The sequence below is a fragment of the Helicoverpa armigera genome, chromosome 13 (assembly GCF_030705265.1).
Source record: "Helicoverpa armigera isolate CAAS_96S chromosome 13, ASM3070526v1, whole genome shotgun sequence".
Taxonomy (NCBI): Eukaryota; Metazoa; Arthropoda; class Insecta; order Lepidoptera; family Noctuidae; genus Helicoverpa; species Helicoverpa armigera.
In genome coordinates, this window is record NC_087132.1 from 7,967,540 (window position 1) to 7,990,269 (window position 22,730).

Consider the following 22,730-nt stretch of genomic DNA (forward strand, 5'->3'; position numbering starts at 1 on the left):
CACAAGTAGGTACTTATATACTTATTTATATGTTTTTGACCTTTCTCTTTTTTCAGAACCAGATTTGGACCGATCTTTAAGTGCTATTGATTTACGAAAAGACGTCTCACTAAGTACGAATCTAAAACAGAGTTTACAGAATGCGTAAAATAGCTACGTATGTATTCTTAGACATTACAACTAATGGGTATCCACTGGCATGTCGGTGGTCAATAGATATTGCAGAACTGTGTATGATAGCAGTAAAACGAAAGCACATTGAGTACGGCCAAATAGAACCCCGAACTCAGAACACGTTTAAAATGTGCTTCTATGTTTATCGTGGGACTTATAAAAGGAAAGCTCCAAACACAGGATTACACAATGAAAACTTTGATGAAGCGGTACACTTCAACGAGGATGTATGCAACACTATTATCTCCTTTCTCAGTTGTCTGGAAAAACCCGTTTGTATGATCGCCCATGATGGCTTCAAACTTCATTTGCCATTACTCAAAGTCAAATTTGGTGATTCGTTGCCAGATGATCTCAGGTGTACTGATAGCATTTACGCTTTTTATGACATTATGACGCTAAAAAACAAAGAAAGTACTAAAAGTTATTCTTCGAAAAACAATAAACCTGGTGTCAAGAAGTACAAAGACATTGTACGAAAAAAATTTTACGATGAAGATCCAAAGGAATCGTACGAATTATTTGATATTTACAGCAGAGTAATAAATGGCGATCTCACACAATACAACGCAGAAGATCAGTGTCAAATGATTATGCAATTAGCAATCGAGAAAAGAAGAGAGTTTGTCACGTGGGTTGAAGGAAACCACTGCCGATTGTCGGAGGTTCCCTTACTTCACGATATATTCTGAAAAAGCGATTATAAGAGGCACTTCTTTATATATTTTTTTATATGTTAAGATCAAACAAACGTTTTATAAATAAAATTACTTCTGTTTTTTTTTCATGGTTTATTTTCTCTCTCTCCTATATTTATAGTAAATTCTAACATTATAAGCTATTGCTTGTTCTCTATCTAACTAAATTGTCCTATGTACCGTCCTCAAGGCAAACCTTATATACCTTTTATATACGACTATCTATCCTTCGGGAATTAGATTGGATTCTCGCATTCGCATCACTTTGCGCATTTTGTCTTAAAGAAACTTGTCAGGAGTGAGTGTTAACTTGGTCTGTACAATATGTTTAACCCTTCCAACATGATAGTCAGATAGCTAATCATTTATCGAGGTCAGAACTGTTTATCTTCTGTCTGAATGAACAGTAGTTCCCTCAAGGAACAAGGAACAGTGGTCTCGTAAGAGGAAGATTCATCTTATTCCTGCCAACCTAGTATAAGTACTGACATGAACTTGAAATTAGCTGTGGTAGAGTCTAAAAAAGTTTTGTGCATGAATATAGTGCTATGTGCTCAATTTAATTACGTACAGATGGAACAATTATTATTAGTAAACCAATAAAATAAACAAATGACGAGTGCCAAAAAGGAATGGTAGCGGAATACATACTTACTGCGAAAAGCTTCAAATAAAATTGGGGCGAGGGCAGTAAGGTAGACAGTTACAAAATGCGGCATAAGGGCCTAGTCATTTTGTCCTCCGTGATTAGGACAGGTTACTTAATAGTGAGTACGCAGTATTAGTCTTCACACTACGGCCGGCAGCCGTGGCATCGACACGGGTGCCAAGGAGAAGGCCGATCGATTCTATACGCATCGCCAAAAACGTAAACAAACGTTCGATAGCTGAGTCAGAGTGATCATATAATTTATTTGTGAAATATTTTCAGTATAAGGTTGGTAGATAAAATTCCTATTTATTTTAATCTTGTGTGTTATTTATTACATTAGAACCTAATCCAAATGAGTCATTTTATTTGACTGTTGTTGTGTATAAGTTAAGTATATCTTAGACACCATTGGCTGTGTTTCGGATGGCACGTTAAACTGTAGGTCCCGGCTGCCATTGAACATCCTTGGCAGTCGTTACGGGTAGTCAGAAGCCAGTAAGTCTGACACCAGTCTAACCAAGGGGTATCGGGTTGCCCGGGTTACTGGGTTGAGGAGGTCAGATAGGCAGTCGCTTCTTGTAAAGCACTGGTACTCAGCTGAATCCGGTTAGACTGGAAGCCGACCCCAACATGATTGGGAAAAGGCTCGGAGGATGATGTGTATAAGTTAATACTATCTAAGGGTTTACTGAATTCGTGTTTCTCAATATTGTTTGGGCAGGTACCTACCTACTTTATAAATAAGTATTGTTGCAACAAATTGTAAACTTCTGTGTTCAAACATTGTGCAATATTTCAAACCCTCGACTTTCCGCGGTATTGCGCAATCGTCAACAATATCAGTAACATATGTATTTATACATTTGTGTAGGCATTTATCTACATATAAACAATATTGATATTACTTTTTTGTTGTTATTGTATTTTTAATATTATTGTTTTGTATTGTTAAGAAAACTGACTTTCCCGTTTGATTATAATTATATAAACTGGTCCAGATGTTTTTATTCATAACACTTTAGCCATTGCCATTAAGAGATTTTATTATATTTTCTCCCAAAGCGTATTATGTGGTGTGGTACTTATTCTATTCTATACATATAATAATATAATTTACTTTCCTCTTTTCAGAACTTCAATTAGAACGCAAGACCTACAAGAGCTTTCAATCTACTTTTGAAGGGACGTATCTTTTACTCAATATTTTTAACCATGAGTAAAATTGCTACTTATGTATTTTTAGACGTAGCGACAGACGGCACATTTACAATTGCAGAACTGTGTATGATAGCAGTGAAACGAAAGCACATTGAGCTACGAGAGAAGGAACCCCGAACTCAGAACAAGTTCAAACTGTGCTTCTGGTTCCGCGATTATAATGAAAAATATACAAGACCAGAATCTTTCAAAGAAGTATTTTATATAGATGAAAAATTTAATGAGGATGTATGCAACTCTGTGAACTCCTTTCTCAGTTGTCTGGAAAAACCTGTTTGTATCATTGCCCATAGTGGCTTCGATCTTCATTTCCCATTACTGAAATACAGATTTAGTAGATTTAAATGTTCGTTGCCAGATGATCTCATGTGCACTGATAGCATTTACGCCTTTTATGACTTGATGGCACTAGAAGACAAACAACTTAGTAAAAGCTCTCGTTCGAAACGTAATAAACCTGGTGTTAAGCTGTACAAATATTTGGTACGGAAAACATTTTATGATGGTTCTTCACCAACAGAATCCTACGAATTAAGTGATATTTACAACAGAGTAATAAATGGCGATCTCACACCAGACGATACAGAGAATCACTGTAAAATGATTATGCAGTTAGCAATCGAGAAAAGTAAAGAGTTTGTTACGTGGGTAGAAGGAAACCACTGCCGATTGTCAGAGGTTCCCCGTTTCGGGTCATCATAAGAGGCACTTCTTTATATTTTTATTCTATGAGACACGTAACTATCAACCCGGACAACAAGCGTTTTATAAATAAAAATATATATTTTATTTTTAAATAATCTTTTTTTCTCTCTCTGATAGCTAAATTATCCTTTATACCGCCTCCAGGCAAAACTCCATTACTTACCTATTTTCGTTTCGTTCAGTGTATTGAATACGACCTACTTAAAAGTGGTTCCCATGACATGTGGACGAAACCGTGGGAAATACTTAGCTAGTGGTCTCGTAAGCGGAAGATTCATCTTTTTCCGTCAAACTAGTATTAGTAGTGAAATGAAGAAAAATTTTCTGTAGCATATCGAATATCTAATATTAGTACTATTTGCTCTATTTAATTATGTAGGTGTACGGATGAGAAAAAATTTTGGTAAACCAATAAATATAATAAATAAATGACGAGTGCCAGTGACAACGAGGAAACCACTGAGCCAAGCTTCAAATAAAATTGGGGAGAGGGCAGGAAACAGAAAAAGGGTATTATAAAACCCAGTATTAGTCTGCACACTACAGGCAGTAGCCGTGGCATTGACACCGGCAGTCGGCACCAAGAAGGGCGATCGATTCTATAGCTACGCAGCGTCAATATAAACAAAAAGTTCATTCGTACGGCCCAGATAGTTGAGTCAGAGTGATCTATAGGTAGTGTGTGGTTGTGTACTTGTGCTGTGTCTGGTGGCTACAAACTAAATAGGAATCACGTTTAAAACAACATATTATTTATTAGTGAAATTCGTCAGGATAAGGTTGGTAGATAAAATTCTGATATATTTCGGTTTTGTGTCATCAATTATAATTTTTGCTTATTTATAGCAACAACTAGTTATTTACTAAATAAGTAGATACCTATTCCAAATAAATTATTTTATTTGACTCTTGTTGTGTTTCTCAATATTGATTGAATAGGTACTTTATTAATAAGTATTGTGCCACAAATAGTAAGCCACTGTTTACAAACATTGTGCAATCTTTCAAACCCCTCGACTTTCAGCGGTATTGCACAATCGTTAACGATATCAGTACCTAACAGATAGGTAAAAGGAATGGAATATTATATTCCATTTGTAGGCACTTATCTAAAAATCTTGATAGGACTTTTTATTTCATAATTCTTTTTAAAAATATTTTAGGCAGAAGTTTATTTCGTTAATATGTAAGTATTTTTATTAATTGTATACTCAAATACAGTGTCTGTGACTTCGAAATAATCCCTACTTGAGACTTGAGAAAACTGACTTTCCCGACTGATTTCCACGGCACTAGTGCAGATTTAATTAGATCCTCTCCCAAATTATGTGATGTGGTTTTATTCTGTTCTATATTTGACTTTTCTCTTTTTCAGAACTTAAATTAGAACGCAAGAGTTACAAGAGCTACCAACCTACGAAGAGACTGCTTCCCACTCTTATTTAATAATGGGTAAAATAGCTACGTATGTATTCTTAGACGCAGTGACAAACAAGGAAACAGCTCAATACAAAGGTGAATTAAAAATTGCAGAACTATGTATGATAGCAGTCAAACGAAAGCACATTGAGCTACGACAGGAGGAACCCCGAACTCAGAACAAGTTCAAAATGTGTTTCTGGGTTTATTATATTCACGACGATGACTATTCTCGACGCGCTGGATTAAGTTCCATAGATATGAGAAACGAGGCAAATTTCAACAACGATGCTTTCAACGCTATTAACTCCTTTCTTAGTTGTCTGGAAAAACCAGTTTGTATGATTGCCCATGATGGTTTTAAAGTTCACTTCCCCGTGCTCAAATATCACTTTCATGACTTGAGAGTTTCATTGCCAAATGATCTCATGTGTACTGATAGCATTTACGCCTTTTATGATATAATGGAACCAGAAACCAAAGGAGGTACTAAAAGTTCTCGTTCGAGACATAATAAGCCTGGTGTTAAACTTCATAAAAACATGGTACGAGAAACATTTTACGATGAAGAACCAAAAGAATCATACAAATTATGTGATATTTACAGCAGAGTAATAAAAGGTGATCTTACTCCTTACAATGCAGAGAATCACTGTCAAATGATTATGAAACTAGCAATAGAGAAAAATGATGCTTTTGTCGCGTGGGTTGAACGAAACCACTGCCGGTTTTCTGACGTGCCCTAGTATTTCTGCAATACATCCTACATGACAAGCTGGGCTATACTGTTGTAAAATTGTTTTGGTGAGTCCGAAAATTATTTCTGTTAATCAACACAACATTTTGTTTTTGACAATTTAATAGCAATCAACTCTCTATGAGAAGCGAAATAAAAATCTATACTTATTGTTTTTTATGTCGCAGTAGCATACCGAAATATTTACACCGCTGAATTTGTATACCTTATCTAGACACACGGCAGTGTGTCCGCCAAGTTCGAGCAAAAAAAGCGACACACCGGCCGTGGGTTATATTACACGAACCATTTCGGGCCAAATTCGACCCCCCTATAACTCAAAATCTATTTTATTTACGCATATCAAATTTCTAGTATCAGTTGAGACCCCCTCACTTATCTAAAATACAAGATTTCATTAATATACCTATTGTAGGTCTTGAGATATTGACGTCAGAAAATCGCTATTTTTACTATACACTCACTGACTGACTGACTCACTCATCAAAAACCTAGACCACTTCCAATGGTCGTATTGACTTGAAATTTGGCATGGAGGTAGGTCTTTATGTCAAGGTAAAGGAAAAAATCTGAAAATGGCCAAGTGTGAGTCGGTTTCAAAATAATGAAGGTATTTATACCCCTAAGGAACTAAAACGAACTAAATTTATCTATATTTATATAATATATCTTCGAATGGTCGTACCGATCTGAAATTCGTTACAAAGGTTTGTATTTAGTCAAAATAAAGTAAAAATCTGAAAACGGCCAAGTGTGAGTCACTTTCGAAAATAACGAATGTGTAACTTTGATCCACGAACATAATATATATGATAACATGTCATGTCAGTCAGTTGGGAAATCTAGGCCATTTAGTTAATCTAGTTTATTTCTTTGTAAGAAGCATAGTGCATATTCAAAACTTAATAATAAGAAAACAATAAAATAAACAACCTTACAAAAATAAATGAAATCCCACCCAAAACAAAAATGTGAAAGACTGCCAAGTTCGATGAAATGGGAATACTTCGCCTATAAAAGAAGTGAGATCTGAATAAGTACCAAGTTCCATACACATACCTTAGTTAAAAATAGTTACTTTTTAATGATGTTACTTGGCAAGTTTTAATAGAAAATTAAATACTTGATTCATTGCGTTTAGTAGGTTTATAACAAGGTGTGTGAAAACTTGCCAAGTAACATTATTAAAAAGTAACTATTTTTAACTAAAGTATGTGTATGGAACTTGGTACTTATTCAGATCTCACTTCTTTTATAGGCGAAGTATTCCCATTTCATCGAACTTGGCAGTCTTTCACATTTTTGTTTTGGGTGGGATCCTATTTAAAGAATTAAAATCATGACTGAACTGTTTGTTATCTATGAGTTGTCATCAATTTTATACCAGGCTTTGAATGCCTGACCTTGGCTAATAGATTACTGGTGTTCCGTGGCAAGGGCATTGACCTCGGCCCCCGCAAGGTGGGGCCGAAGAGAACGAACTGAGTTTTAGCGCCAAAACGCAGATGTTGTTACTCGTTCATTTCATTCATTCTTATAAACAAGCCAATAGTCGAATGTTGATTGTTGATAAGTTGAATCAGTGCGTTGAATTTGCGTATTGTGGTGTGTCGTGTTGTGTGTGTGGATATTGTTATATATTGTGTAATACAAATTATCGGTTAAACAATTCCAATAGACGCAATTCCTCACAGTTATAATAGGTAGGAACGTAGGTCTCTATCTATAAAAAGGATCTACAAAAAGTATTCTTTTACCGACTGACTTTCAGATATTTCGCAATGAGGAAAAAATGACACTTACATTTTTATCTTGCATTTGTTAGGTTTTGGGTTTTTGATAATAAATTAATCAATAACTATTGTGCCAGTGTTGTGTTTTCCTCTTCCGATATCATAACATGACTTTGAATTAAAAGATTACCTAAAATCTCAGAGTTAGTTTGTATAGATTTTAATAAATATATCAAATGGTATTTACTGTCAACCATTTTAGTCGTCTACAATAATTATTATTAGCCATTTTCAGTCTGAAATATTGCGAAATAATCTGCAAGCCACTGTATACAAACATTGTGCAATTCCCCCCAAGACGTTTGGCGTTATCAATTGCGCAATCATCAACAATCATACGTATTTTGATTTAGGCAAACACGAGTTTACATGACTAACTAAAATAGTCACTTTTATCAAAATCCCAATTTATTAATTTTTCAAAGGATGACCACTCAACGAAAAGCACATTCTTAACCATACTTTCATTTTTCAGAGCCAGAATAAACAAAATCAAGTTTTGTGCCATCCAGTCTAAAGCACACAGTTAATAAACAAGAAGACTGATATCATAGTTTAAACAATGGGTAAAATAGCAACGTATATATTCTTCGACATACAGTCCAACGGCTATCCAGGACCATGTCACTGGGAAGTGCAAATTGCAGAAATATGTATGATAGCCGTAAAATGAATGCATGTCGAGGCACGCGAGGAACAACCGCGAACTCTCTACGAACGCGAACGCGAAGTCTGAAACACATCTTGAACAAGTTCAAGATGTGTTTCAGACTTCGTTATGTTATTGCAGACATTGTGGCTTTGCGCAGTGGATTAACCAAACCAGTTTTGAAAAACGAAGCTGAATTTAACGAAGATGTCTTCAATATTATCAACACCTTTATAAGTTGCCAAGAAAAACCCGTGTGTATGATTGCCCATAATGCCTTCGAGTTTCACTTCCCATTACTCAAATATCACTTTCATCAATTGAAGGTTTCATTGCCAAATGATATTCTATGCACTGATAGTCTTTACGCCTTTTATGATATAATGGAACCAGAAAACAATAAAAGTACAATACATAATAAGCCTGGTCGAACTGCTTATAAAAATGTCGTACGGACTAAATATTATGATGTAAAACCTAAAGAATCATACAGATTATCAGATGTCTACAGCAGAGTAATAAACGGGGATCTTACACCATACAACTCGGAGAATCACTGTAAAATGATTATGAAATTAGCGATGGAGAAAAGTGAAGAATTTGTCGCATGGGTTGAACGAAACCACTGTCTTCTCTCCGAAGTCCCCATAATGTATATGTAGATGATTTATTCTAAACAGGCTGTAGTGCCTATGGATAACATGCCTAAGCAATGTAAGTGCTTCCAAATTATTATTTTTTTAATTGTGTACCTGTGTTCTCTGATGTAGATAATTTCCAAAAATTGGTTATAAACGTTATCATGAGATCCATTTAAACATCTAGCAGGTCTATATCTACCCAGCAGGTTTATATCGGAATCCTCTTCTGACATAACACTAAAAATATTGGTAGCGAAATTAAACCTATCCATATAAAAGTAACCAGTTCACAGTTACAGTTGACATTATCCGTAAAACCAGACTTAGGTAACGTTATCTTAACGAGAGGACTAACCGTCTCACGGTCACTAACCCACTTCCTTGTATAACGTTCTTTAATATTTTTAGATTTGCCTGCAACGAGGCATAATGTAGGGAGAGACCGAGACGGCCGTCATACCCGAAATTGAAACAAATGCAAGTTTCAACTGACAACTGAAGAAGCATTGGATGACCATAATATGACGGCAAAAACGGAACGCCAAAAAAGTCACGCCGCGCGGCGCTGTTTGCAGTCACGGCAAACGATGCAATATCGTTATTTAGCCACGTTTTTTTTAAGACGTTTCAGATAGTACTTGCGTATAAATAAGTACAGTTATTTATGTATCGTAGCGTATTTTGAATAGTAGGTACCTAGCATTCAAAATACAATACACAGGTATGAATTAATTAATTGCTGTTCGTTAGTCTGACTAAAACTCGAGAATGGCTGGACCGATTTGGCTTTTTTGGTTTTAAAATGTTTGTAGAGGTCCAGGAAAAGTTTGAACGATACTAAGTTCGCGGGATCAGCTAGTTTCAAATAAATTACTTAGGTACTGCATAATGTTGTACACAAGTGAGTGGACTGCAATAAAGTATACTTATACTTAGTTTAAAGTTTGTGAGGGAGAATGCAGGCAGACTAGAAATGGCACTTTCACCACCCATCCACCGGACTGGCCAGTTTCCAGCAGTAGGTTCAATCACTGTTTTATAAACACGCAATTTACAAAATATGTATTTGTATGTTAGGTACCTACCTACCTAATAAATAAAAAAAACATGTTGTAATAATTACTGAAAAATACTGTTTGTGTGCACAAGTAATTTCTGCCTGTTAAAAATGTTAACAAAACAAGACTTCACTCCGATTGTGAACAGAGGCATTTGAGTATTTTCCATATTTATATTTCTGAGAAACATTTCTTTTCTTAAATTTTGACTAAGTATAACCACAGATTACTAAGTAGTTGTAGTGGTTAAGATCATCGTCAAAATAACTGTTATTTTTAATTTATTAAAATTAATTAACTTTTATAAATAGAAAGTTGAAGTGCAATAATATTTAAATAAATGATCTTTGCATAATTAATGTTGTTTTTTTTTTATTCGATTTGTTTTCAAAGTGTTTCCAACTGACGTGGGTTCTTAAGAGAATAGACAAGGGAGCAATTAAAGAGGTGTATAGAGAGTATATGTAAATTTAGGTGCAATACATAAGAGTATACAACGGGAAGGAGAGATACCCGGATATACATAGTAAGGGAGTAAGTATCGCATACCGCACTGAACATCGTGCGCCTAAAACGGTTAAAACTAATAAACCACAATCACATAAACATCGTTAAGGAATATTAAACCAATAAAGACTGAATAATTAACTACTTCACGTATAGTAAGGGAATAAACACGATACCATCCTGTATTGTGTAAATAAAAGTAAGTAAATTGCGCAAGTACTTTCGTTGTTATTTAATTCCGTACACTACCAGCGTAGTGACAATTTATTTTGATTTCTCTGAAAGTTGTTCCACTTTTAATGCATCGTCAGGTATCCATTTGGCGTTTAACGTAATGGCGAGGAGACAGCAGCTGCATACACTGTCCCTTTCAACCGTTGGTAGCGTTGAGGGGTTAAGTAGGCTAACGATATACGCCTTTGTATTTATCAAAATATAACCATTAGTATGTAAAACGATAGCTTTAAGACACGGGAACTGAATAATGATGATTATACGTCTGTCGGTTATATAAGAGACTCAAGCGTCGTAGTTCTATTTTTTCAGTTATTACCCAGGTATCCACATTAAGAGTCCCCTGAAAACTCCAGAAGGTAGTTTTGAACCCCATCAAACTTTTTAGTTGTATGCGCCCTGTAATAAATTTCTATACAGATTAGCAGTTAAGAGTCCGATCAAGCAATTCGCCTATTAAACTTTTCAGTCTGCGGTGTTTAAATATGACGTCCATCTTTCATTGACCAGACAAGGCAGTCTTGACTATGAAAAAATTATGTTGATCTGTTAACAGAACAAAAGTCGATGGTAAAGAAATAAGGGGTGATTGATCTTTAATAATAGACACTAATCTACTTGTACGACAGATTCACTTTTACTTTCTCAAGGTAAAGTTTACTTACAGTAGTAATTGTTCGAAGCACAATGCTATCATCTATTGTTATGCCATCGATATATAATTTTCTTGTTTAAGCACTAAAGGTGTCATAATTGAAACAAAGATATATTTTTTGGTTGGAACATGAATATAATGTAAGTAACTCCGAACATTTTTTGTAGTGCTTATCTCCTTGCGTGCTAAGACATTTGTTCTTTGCAATGTTCCCCACGGTTTCACTAATGTTTACGTGAGAAAACTGGATTAAAAAAATGACACATGCTATTTCCTAAAATGATTCCTATTTTTTCAGATGTTTAGATTTTAAACCGCTTGTTTCTTTATCTTAGCGCTATGAAGTTAAATGGTTAAAGTTTTTTTTTATTAGATCTTTTGGAAATTTGTTCCTTGTGATTTTTCATGGAGAAGTTTTTTAGATATATATGTATGTTATTTTTTAGATATATTAAGTAACTAGCTTTTGCCCGCGACTTCGTTCGCACGGAATAGTGACTTCCGGCATATTTTTGGTTTGTACCAATAGATGGCGCTATATGTCCGGAATAAATTTTTGGTTTGTACCAATAGGTAGCGCTATATGTCCGGAATAATTTTTTTGTTTTTTGAAATAAAAACTATTCTATGTCCTTTCTCAAGTTCCAAACTATGTCTGTACCAAATTTCACACAAATCGGTTCAGTAGTTTAGGCGTGAAGAAAAGACAGACAGACAGACAGACAGACAGACAGACAGACAGACAGACAGAGTTACTTTCACATTTATAATATTAGTTAGGATTTACTGAAAATAAAAACTTTTGCAATTTTATGACAATTCCAATCAAGCAAGGGTTGTTTGGATAATGAAGAACATTTTTTTTAACACAGGCGATGCTCTTACATTGTAACAGCACAGCATTAATACTCGTCGCATCATTGAATGAACAAGATTATGAAGGCATTCACAATCAATGCGTTTGTGAACCAATTAAGAGACACAATTTCTCCACTGATTATACAAACATTGTTGGAGTAGAAAAAAGCCAGTTTAATTGTAGTATGTGAGTAAGAAGTGCATATCGTTATAACATTGACTAAGTACCTGCTAATACGAGATATTGGCGATGGTTTTGACGTGGTAAGGGTAAAGCCATGGTTTATTCGTTCAACTAAACCTCTGTGTTTTCATCCTCTTAAAAAAGTCCTTGCCCGAGTGTAACTAATAAGGTTTGAAAAAATATTTACAAAATAACTGAAACAGGTTTAGCAGCTCTGCAATCCATTTTTTAAAATGTAATTTTAAAGATTATGATTATAATCCGTATCTTCATCTTATTGGGGATTCCCAAAACATCAAAGTAATGAGAATCGGTAGTTTTTGAGACCTGTTTTTATTTAAAGACGGGTACAGTTACTTTTATTGCAAGGAACCATTAACTGTATCATTTCAGTTTTGCTTCATATAAAACAAATAATTTATCTATCAAGTATTTTACTCTAAGAATCACTCCTTCACCATTCGTTCAAGTGGGTTTTTGGATCAGCGAAAGGATAGGTAATAAAAACTTTCCACAGATCTTTTCACAAAAAAAAACTTGGTATTTTTTTCAGAGCCATGTCCTTGCTAGTTTAAAATTCTTTAAATACTATGAAATACGTGAAATAAATAAGTACTTGCCTAATTCTGTAGAAATAAATATTAAAAACATAAAAAATCCACATTTTGTAATACACATTATCACATGCACAGCACTCACAGTTTTTATTTTTTGAAAACAACTATCACCTCATTTGAGATTCCTTTTTGTAAAAAAAAAAGTTAATTTATAAATGGAACGTTAACGCGCGCTGTCGGCGCAGCGGTATAGTGGCAACGATGCGAAAACAACACGCAGAGAAAAGTAAAATGCATGCCCACCTCTTGATCGCGATCTGCAGTGCAAAATGTTGACCCTGCCCCTGCACGGTAGCCGGGCAACTCGTCTTTCTCATGTTCAATGTTTCATTAAAACAATTCTTTAAGAGAACCTCAAAATTATGACGAACTGTTAAGCAGAATAAGTACTAGCAGGTAAGTAGGTAGGTAAGCAAGAAAGTTAGTGGTAAACTAGCGGGAATGTTATTGATTTGCTTAGACAGAGGACAATAAATGTCGTTCCTATTAATCAGCATACAGATTAATCATCTTCATTAGGTTCCTAGGTACCTACCTGAATTGCAAAATAAGCTCGCATTCAAATATGGATCACATGAAGCGTCGTAACATTGCCCATAGCTTAGCTCTCTGTATCATGTCTTAAAAAATAAATCACAACCTACTAGTGTTGTTAATCCTCGGCAAATGTTAAATTAGTACATAAAATTTGTATTTTCAAGCACATTATCGTTTATCGTGAAAGGAGATACAAACATACATTTGGTTTGTTTTACGGACTAACACCACAATCTTTCCAAACAATAGTAGAGGTAAGTCGAGGTTACCCTTTCTGCAAATATTGAACCATTTACGCGTAACGGACTGTAACTCCTAACCATATAGGCACTTCACTTTTCAGAGCGAACCTTTTGAACGCCTCTATTATTTATAAAAAAAAAAGATTGGAGGGAGTGAGGGAGTTAAGTCAAAGGGCTGGTTGTTCTATGTTAGCTTCTTAACTGCGACAATAACATCATCCTTCTGGCACTACTTACAAAATAGAAAACTAAACTTGTCTAAACAAAATTTCGAGAGAGGGAAGAACTTCACCGCCGATTTTTCATAATTCAGCAACACCTAGTGACATCTAACGAATTTCTGTCGTACTATTTTGGTTTTTCCTATTGACTCCGTGTGATTGACCGCCAAGGCCGGACGCTTCAAAACAATGTCATATCTAGCACTTTTATCTTTCTCCCTCTCTCTTCTCTGTCTATCCTATCATTCAATGCTAAACACTGAAGCTCAACTACTTACACATTTTTTTTTATTACAGAAGGTACAAATGTTTATTTACAATGCATTATTTATGTTTCTTACTTTTAATAATTTAATGAGGTCATGTTCCTACATAAAAGTTTGAATTAATTTGGAACAGTCGAAAATACATTAGTTAATCAACTTGTGGGTGCGTTGTTGTACTGGGAATCAATAGCATTTGTGGGGAACATTTTTTTGTTTTGTTGTGTACTTAAAATAACTTACTTTTGAAAACACACACAGTACTTAGGTATTTGGTAAGTAGAGTAGGTATATGCTTTGTTAAAATTTTATTATGTTTGGCTTATTGGACAGTCACTTTATAAATCTAGCAGTTGTTTAGAGGTTAAGTACTTACGTCTAAAAAAATTGTTGTCCTCGTCAAAATAACAGCTGATTTAACATTGATTTGTTTTTGATTAGGTTGATATGTAAATACGAGCTCAGAGTAAAATTCGTGTTTTAAAAACAGAATGTGGCGGGTACCTTTAGCAGTGGATGAGGGTTCTAATCATCATAACATCGTAATCATTTTGATATGGTAGGTTGCTAAAGGTAATAATAGGTGGCTAAAGAGAGACAATTTTGAACAAATTAGGTGATACTAGATATATTTACCACAGGAACTAATTGAGAATAGTGATTTAAAAGTCGGCAAACACGCCAGGAGAATAATTTATTCCATTCCAATAGGTAAATCGCTGTCGTGGTGCCCGACCACCGCCGCCATCATTGATGGTATTGCCAGAGTAAATAATATTATCACATGATAGGGAGAACCACATGTTTTCAGTTATCTTGTTGACTTTTGACTTTAGGTAGCCTTCTCACATTTATTGGTCAGCAGATTCAGTAGTATAAACACGGCGCTAAAACCCGGTCGTTTAAAATTGTAACTGAGAAATCTTTCGTACAACTTTTAGTTTTACGATTATTATTTTTTTACGATAAAAATTAGATTATTTAAGTCAATGTCAAAGTTCTTTAATCTTAAATGTTTAATTGGACAAAATAATTGTATAAACTTGATACTATTTCAACGGTAAGTTTGAAAAATTTATTCACTTTTCAAAAAGCAGGAATTAGAGGATCATTTTTTTTTTACCTTATGAATTTTTGTCCAATATAATAAAGTGGTATATTATATTTCAAAGGTTTACTTATTGTCAAGAAACCTAATTTTGGGTTAAGTGCGTCGACACATTATGTTCTCGAGTAAATGTAGGTTTTTTTAACAATTCGAATTCAATTCGACAGATTTTTACCTATGTGTAAGCTTGTGAGCAATAAATCATGCAATTTTGTTTTTTGGACAAATCGTTCTGCATAAGAAATATTTACCTACACATATATAAAAAACATTTCACTTAAGTTATTAACTATTTATCTACTATAAGTCATGTTAATTTTTATAAATAACTAGGTTCCAGCAGTTTAACCCGCTGCCTGAGGAAATCGGGTTGTTATGTTATTCTGAAGTTTAAGCTACGTAACTGCCAAATTTGTAGCAGGTATACAAACATACACACACATACCATCTTTTGCCTTTACATTAATAGCGCAATATGAACAATTAAAGAGGTGTGTGATACACGATTACCTAAGTCAATATATAATATCTAGGTATTTGTTTCATTATTTCTCAAAAATATCGAGATCTATAAATAGAAAAGCATTATTTACCTTGAGACATTCGTTAAATCTGTCTCTCCTTATCTTTATCTGACACACATAAAATAGCAGGAAAATAATAATAATTTCATGACTCATCACAGGAGTAAACATAATATTGTTTTGATTATGATTCATCTACCAACTCTTACAGTTTCTTATGAAATAGATGCAAATTTTAGTACATAAAAACTACTGCCAAACTGAACTGTAGTCCAGTAACCTACATAGGTATATTATATTCGCTAAGCGGTACACTGCTGCGCTCTGCTTTGTGAGTGCAGTAGGTTCGGTTTAATAGTATTAAGAAGAAGAAGTATTAAAGTGATGACTTGGAAAAAGTTGATCCTGATCAGTGTTCGCTAAAGATAATGATGTTAGATGTAAAAAGAACACAATAGTAGCCCTATATCTTTACGCGTATGAGAATCTCGCTCCTATTGTACGGTTTGCACCAATCAAAAGGCATAACATAGCTTTATCATTATAATATCTAGTAGGTAACTGTTTCATAATTGTTCAGACATATCTACGAGATAACTATAGAGTAGAGAGTCAATTATTTTTCAAGTGTTCAATACTTCAAAACAATGTTTTCAGCTAAGCGGCTTGGTTACTTAGACTTAGATATGGAACAAAAACACGAAACAGGTCAGACATTCAGTTTGCTATCTTATTTATTTGTATTATTTGTTTGAAAGCTAACTATTTGTCCCATCTTACATGTTCATGTTTTAATCGTTTATGTGTTTATAGGTGTTCGGGTATATACGTTTGTAGGTAAACAAATCTTTGTTGTAAATTACAATTTGCACGGCTTCGCTTGTGAAGAAGTAAATAAATGGATGTTTTGTAATTTTAATGTTAAAATGGGGAATAAATATGCTTTCATTAATTTACTTCTCTGTGTTTTCACATCTTCATTGTCTTGTCTTACGTTTTAATTGTTTCATTGCTGATTCTGATGCATCACCCTCTGGTATGTAATTTGCTAGCCAAAATTAATTTCGGTATTTATTTTCATAAGCAAAAAATTGAATTTAATAAGGTGTCGATTTTTTTACAGATGACGACGGAAAAAGTCGTAAACGACAATATAAGTAAGTACAAACTAAAATTAAAATATCTGTAAACAAAGATTGTTGATAAATTATACATTATAGGTACATATTTAAATTATACATTTATAGATGGTGGGAAAAATTTTGCTTACGATGCCATCAAGAAGACTCAACGCCCTCATGGCAACCGTCGTGGTGGTCGAAAGTTTTTCCGTTTCCATTTTTTTCAACCTACAGACAGTCGGCGCAACAAATCTGCATTATAATGTTCTGTAAGTTTTGCTTTCAAAGGACTAACAAACAGAATTATTCTTTTATATTGCTCTCTTGCAGACTGAAACTATCAAGAATGGTATTGTGAAACAGAGCTACAGCCCTTTGATAATATTATACAAATCCGTTCAGTCATTTCGGAGCCTTTATTATAACTATTTATAGTAGTATGATAAGTAAAACTAAAAGCATCTGAGCTCCAGATTGTAGAAATTGTTGTACTCACTCCACCTGATTGAATCGTTATCTACGTTTATCTAACTTATTCACATCAACAGTCAGGTCAACATGACACGAGGACCTTCATTCATATTACATACAATAAATCGATATTTGCTCAAATCGTGCACAATATTGAAATAACGGCACTTCATGACATTCACGCTATTATTGTCTTTAATTTACCTATACTGTTATATAAAAGCAGGTACTAGAACTATTTATTTAATAATTCCATCATTGTTTTTGGTTTCAGTTCTTCTCACATGGGGTATCCTGTATTCAGAACTCGGTGAATCTGTAGGTTTACAAGGCGAACTACTTAGCATGTCACTTCTAGTCATCTCCGCGTACTTAATCGGCTGGGTATGGTTGAAGATAACGACACTACCAGCATTAATAGGAATGCTTCTAACTGGAATAGCTTTTCAAAATCTTCAACTCGTGCATATGACAGATTCGTACAGAAAATTGAATCAAGATTTGAGGTAACCTGCGTCACCTTGCTCTGGATTAATGCACATTTTCAGTGGCTTGATGATTGACAAACCTTTCAGAAAAATTGCGTTAGTGATAATACTTACAAGAGCTGGACTTGGTTTGGATGCAGGAGTTTTAAGGAAACATTACGCTGCGGTGCTCCAACTTGGTCTCCTGCCGTGGCTGGTAGAATGCGTGTTAATTGCCGTCAGCACCCATTACCTGTTGTACTTACCATGGATTTGGGGTTTGTAGTTTTTTTTTTTATACTTGCTTCTCATGATGATTGTGATCATTTGAGGTGTATATTTGCATGTTGTTACACAAATCGCTGCTATAACTAGGCGTCTCAAATTCTTATGCTTTATTTTCAGGATTCCTTCTAGGGTCAATGATAGCATCGGTATCCCCGGCAGTGGTAGTTCCATGTCTGTTTAGGCTACGAGACGTTGGTTACGGCGTCGCCAAAGGAATACCAACTATTGTTGTAGCTGCGGCTGCGGTGGATGACTCCATCAGTGTGGCTATTTTCGCCATTATCCTAAACGCTATGTTCTCGACAGGATCTGCAACTTTCAATATCATTAAGGTACAACCTTTTAATTTATTTTACTGTATTATAATTAGTCCATATCTTATGTCTATAGTCCATATACCAATAAATGTTATGGTTTTCAGGGTCCAGTATCGATAGTTGCAGGTGTGGTCCTTGGATCCCTTTGGGGAGCCATGACTTCTGTTATTCCAGAAAAGGGGGACACTTACGTAGTCCCATTGCGATTCATGGCACTATTTCTAGGAGGCTTATTCTCACTGTTTATATCGAGCATGATTGGGTGGAGTGGAGCAGGTAAAAAATGCCTCATGGGTAGTTTTTCTATTACAAGTGAAATGTAGAGACTCTCATTCATCAAACTACTGTTCATTTCAGGTCCTCTAGCTATAGTGTCGTCTGGATTCGTAGCAGCATATTTCTGGGAAAAACAGGGTTGGCCTGTAAACAAAAACCCAGTCAGCAACATTTTTAGAATTTTATGGATATTTTTCGAACCCATTTTATTTGCTTTCACTGGAGCTCAAATTACGGTAATACGCGATAGCTCAACGACCCTGGGATTATCAAAGTATATCAATTGTTTGTAATGGCTTATTAATTCCAACAGATAAGCGCCTTAGACCCACAAGTGATCAAGATGGCTGTTATTTGCTTGGTATCATGTTTAGTACTGCGTGCCATCGCCACATTTTTTGTAAGCTTTGGCTGCGGTCTTAATAGTAAGGAGAAAATATTTATTGGTCTTACATGGACGGCGAAAGCTACTGTACAGGTACGTTCTAAAAGCTATTATGTACCTAAAATGTATTACCCCTATTTTCGTTACAATGATCATTAAAATATACGAAAAAATCTTAGATGACACAAAAAATATGAATGCGATGTTAAGTATTCTTTATAAAATTTTCAGGCCGCGTTAGGGCCAGCTGCCTTAGATTTAGTTAACAGTGGCCAAACATCAGGATCTGCCAAAGAAGACGAACAATATTATGCTAAAGCAATCCTCGCTGTCAGTGTTATAAGTGTGGTGATTTCAGCTCCTCTAGGAGCGTTACTCATTGCTCTTACGGGTCCTAAATTGCTTAGCAAGGATGCGCGTAAGTATCTTTACCATCAACTACTTTGTTTGACTGGTAACGAATATGCTTTTGGATTGCGTCATTTTTTTATTTCATACATTCCAGCTGCCGAGGTGCAGAATGTTCAAGACGTTGAAAATCAGCAGTCAACTCAAATTTGACGCTACTAGTAAAAAGTACGCTAAGTACGCGTACTCGTGTTGCTTAAGCTCCGGTACTCCGCAATATATAAATAAGATTAAACAAATTCTCCACTATTCTAACTTAGGAATGTTAAGTTCTTATCTCATAGATTAGATTTAAATGTTTAATTAGTAGGTACCTTAGGTTCATAAATATGGGTATAGTTTATAGGTATATGTTTAAATAATTAATATTATACATGTTATACATGTAATTATAGTCAGGACATAAATGTACAAAAAAGTACTTCAGTCATGTTACTTAACTAGAAAATAAATAAGCGTGAATTTAAATACATATAACAATTGAAAATGAAGGTGACTAGAAATATTACTATGGTACAATGAATTTTGTAACTCTAGATTTACATTATCTGTTTCAAACCTATGTCGGTGCTCTTCATAATAAAATAATAATAAAAAAGCTGAATTAAGTATATTTAAGGAAAAAATCATTTTACCAATTTCTTGACGTATTTTATTTGTTATAACTTTTTCTTTCTTTCATCATTATCGTTATAACTGTAGCCCAATAGGTATACAAAATATGAACCTATCTTGACGTTAATAAAAGCACATCCTTTTTTAATGGAAGTTGAAACATAGATTATGGCAACACACTTCTTTGCGAAATGTCAAAACAAACAAACCGATTGGGGCTGTGTTGTTCATTAAAGTTACGAACTAAAAGTTTTAGAAACTTTTGTTTATAATTTAATGGTTTTGGTTTATAAATAGAATCTTTTTGTAAGATGTCTGTGGTCGTTATTGCTGTTGCAACAGAAAGTGGCGTGCCCATATTTTCAAGAAAACGCGGTAATAATGAAAGTGTAAGTAAACAATACAAATATTGAATTAAAATTTTTTGGCTGAGATTATTTATTAGATTTGTTGAATAAAATTGTAACTTTTCTTCATTATCTAATATCTTTATTTCAAAAAGTCCTTATTAAATTAATATTGTTATCAAATACAAGTTACTATACTGGATTATTTCCCAAACTTTTAGGTCCAATTTTCTACCATTGCTTCCCTCCACGGCATTAATATGTTCAGTAAATGCCACAATTTATCTATGATCAACACACAAGTCGACAACGGTGCTATTTTGTGGAAAGAATATTGTAAAAGGTATTTATTATTTTATTAGATTTTGCGCTCGTCTTTGAATCCTGAATAAACTACACACCAAGGTTTGTCTTAGGTTTACACCGTTACCTATGAAGCACTGTATCTATGCAGAAAACTTTGTTTAAATTTCTGTAGCTACAATGAAAAATAATTTTTCAACCACTTTTTATAGACAAAGGGCTCCTCTCCGAGCTGAATTAATTAAGAATTGTTTATGAATTACTTGAACAACCCTACTGAATTCACATAACTATATAAATGTTTATTTTAAATTTTTCAGTGTAACATTAATTGGCATTGCAACTGGAGGGCTGGAATGTGATTTGGAACTTCTCTTGTCCTGCGTCCACGATGCCATGGTGTTCTGCATTGGAAAGAAGGATCTAGAAGCTTTAAAGAACATTGACCAAATTAAAAGGGATTTGAGACAGTGCTATCCAATATTGGATTATTTGTTGGAATCTTTAGATCCTAATGCACTGTCTAGTCCGCTGCCGACTTTGGTCTTGGACTTGATACAAAGTATTTTGTGTCCACAAACACAGCAATTACAGGTATTTTTTAATATTGTTATGTTAAATTACAAACCATCTTTCCAAAGGAGAAAATTGAAGAAGATCTTAATTTAAAAATATGAATAATCACAATTTTAAAGTTAACATTATTTTTTTATTTTAGCAAGCTTTAGACCACTACGCAGAAAGTGTGACAGGCAGATGGGCTTGTTTAATCATTCATGGGCACTTAGTCGCAACCAGTTCAGATTTCTGTGAGCTTGACCCGAGAGAGGCCCGGTTAATGCTGTTGCTTGCTGCAGCTCAGGATGGTGCACCACTGAGAGATACTCCTGTATATTTACCACAGATGAGTCCTAATGTAAGTTAATAACATAAAACAAGAGAAGCGAGATACTCAAATATGGTATAGAGCTACTTTACAGAAATGTTTGATAACTTTCTAAAAATCATTAGAAAGAAAACAATGTACTAACAAATATTTTTATGGAAAGAAATCTAAGTTATAGAACTATAAATAAATCATCAATATTGTTTCAGGTGGCTTTCAGAGCTGTCACATGTAAACTTTTGGCAGATGTTTACATTTTGGTAGTATGTGGGGCAACTCCCGCTTTATCACAGATAGATGAAATAGTCCTGCAATGCTGGGAGGGTTATGCATCAATTATCAAAGAAGCTAAACTTGGATACCCTAGAAATTTTCCTATGAGTTTGACTTTTGAGCCATGCGTTTTAGGGTATGTATTTTTTTAAATTTTGTATGAACAGCTCCTGTTTCAGATGATGCTAAATAAACTAGATGAATCTTTTAATACCATTTAAAATCACTAACTCCATTTATTTCAGGGTCCTGGTAATCAATATAAATAAGCGACGCTGTGTATTTTCACGGCACCTACACCCATCTAATCAGAAAGGTCGAGGTATGTCGGGAGCTCATAGAATGGACATATTGAGGACTTTTTACGTGACTTCGGCAAGGGATTTAGCACCTGAATTGAAACTCAAAGACGATATAGGTATTGAGTGTTATACATATAGCTAGTACGATCATTATGTTTATTATAATATTTTTCAATCATTTCTTTTAATAACAGGGATAAAGGAGGATATAGGAAATATGTGTGAAACATACTGGTGCTCTGAATATCACAAATGTCATGCACAGCGATCTGGCAACATTTTGTGTTGCACTCTTTATGCATCAAATGTACAAATGCACACAATCAGGTAAGAAGTTGTTCTAAGGGAAAATTTTGATTACTTATGTGTGTACATAAGCTGACAATCAATTTTAATCCTGTTTCAGATTAATAACGAATCAAATACTTCAAGATATAAGTACCAACAAAGATGTTTATTGGTGAAACCAAGTGAATGTTGTGTTGGATGAAGACTGACATATGTTTAAGCGTGCACAAGTATAACTTGTGATATGTATGAAATCAATAAATAAAAGA

General features: G+C 34.5%; 3 protein-coding genes and 1 non-coding gene across 7 annotated transcripts in view; 3 read left to right on the plus strand and 1 right to left on the minus strand.

The window, feature by feature from the left end:
- The window catches only part of LOC110370695 (lipase member H-A), a 33,889-nt gene extending 20,858 nt beyond the window's left edge, over positions 1 to 13,031 (minus strand). Inside the window, exon 1 of the mRNA XM_049840656.2 lies at positions 12,823 to 13,031. Coding sequence (XP_049696613.2) covers positions 12,823 to 12,880 — 58 coding nt within the window. The 5' untranslated portion in view covers positions 12,881 to 13,031. The remainder of the gene's footprint in view (positions 1 to 12,822) is intronic.
- On the plus strand, positions 1,509 to 8,329 carry LOC110370696 (uncharacterized). Its single transcript, XR_010277075.1, has 4 exons — positions 1,509 to 1,809; positions 2,656 to 4,226; positions 4,823 to 5,670; positions 7,892 to 8,329. It is a non-coding gene; the product is annotated as an uncharacterized LOC110370696 (transcript).
- A 1,198-nt stretch (positions 13,032 to 14,229) lies between the features above and the next one.
- On the plus strand, positions 14,230 to 20,060 carry LOC110370692 (sodium/hydrogen exchanger 9B2). 4 transcript variants are annotated; one of them, XM_021326597.3, is made up of 13 exons: positions 14,230 to 14,357; positions 16,372 to 16,422; positions 16,528 to 16,551; positions 16,838 to 16,871; positions 16,962 to 17,104; positions 17,581 to 17,812; positions 17,882 to 18,051; positions 18,179 to 18,393; positions 18,483 to 18,654; positions 18,736 to 18,890; positions 18,968 to 19,132; positions 19,271 to 19,457; positions 19,545 to 20,060. In XM_021326597.3, exons 2-13 carry the CDS (start codon positions 16,401 to 16,403, stop codon positions 19,598 to 19,600), a joined length of 1,575 nt encoding a protein of 524 aa, XP_021182272.3. In that variant the 5' UTR covers positions 14,230 to 14,357; positions 16,372 to 16,400; the 3' UTR covers positions 19,601 to 20,060. The 4 variants fall into 4 exon arrangements, with proteins under 4 accessions (XP_021182272.3, XP_049696293.2, XP_021182271.3 ...); XM_021326596.3 differs by lacking the exon at positions 14,230 to 14,357 and adding an exon at positions 14,819 to 15,142; XM_049840336.2 differs by lacking the exon at positions 16,528 to 16,551 and having other exon boundaries at positions 14,231 to 14,357.
- Positions 20,061 to 20,185: 125 nt separating this feature from the next.
- On the plus strand, positions 20,186 to 22,716 carry LOC110370706 (protein fuzzy homolog). Its single transcript, XM_021326614.3, has 8 exons — positions 20,186 to 20,451; positions 20,631 to 20,752; positions 21,033 to 21,306; positions 21,431 to 21,628; positions 21,808 to 22,007; positions 22,117 to 22,289; positions 22,368 to 22,500; positions 22,580 to 22,716. The coding sequence occupies exons 1-8, from the start codon at positions 20,374 to 20,376 to the stop codon at positions 22,635 to 22,637; spliced, it is 1,236 nt and encodes a 411-aa protein (XP_021182289.3). The 5' UTR covers positions 20,186 to 20,373; the 3' UTR covers positions 22,638 to 22,716.
- The last annotated feature ends 14 nt before the right edge of the window (positions 22,717 to 22,730 follow it).

What these genes read in the sequence shown, in the direction of transcription:
- LOC110370706 (XM_021326614.3), top strand. Translation starts at nt 20,374, where the DNA reads ATGTCTGTGGTCGTTATTGCTGTTGCAACAGAAAGTGGCGTGCCCATA. An exon ending in CACAAACACAGCAATTACAG is followed by an intron (nt 21,307 to 21,430) that starts GTATTTTTTAAT and finishes TTTTTATTTTAG; the next exon opens with CAAGCTTTAGACCACTACGC. An exon ending in TTTGAGCCATGCGTTTTAGG is followed by an intron (nt 22,008 to 22,116) that starts GTATGTATTTTT and finishes CATTTATTTCAG; the next exon opens with GGTCCTGGTAATCAATATAA.
- LOC110370692 (XM_021326597.3), top strand. Translation starts at nt 16,401, where the DNA reads ATGGAACAAAAACACGAAACAG. An exon ending in GGAACAAAAACACGAAACAG is followed by an intron (nt 16,423 to 16,527) that starts GTCAGACATTCA and finishes ATGTGTTTATAG; the next exon opens with GTGTTCGGGTATATACGTTT. An exon ending in ATTGCTTAGCAAGGATGCGC is followed by an intron (nt 19,458 to 19,544) that starts GTAAGTATCTTT and finishes CATACATTCCAG; the next exon opens with CTGCCGAGGTGCAGAATGTT.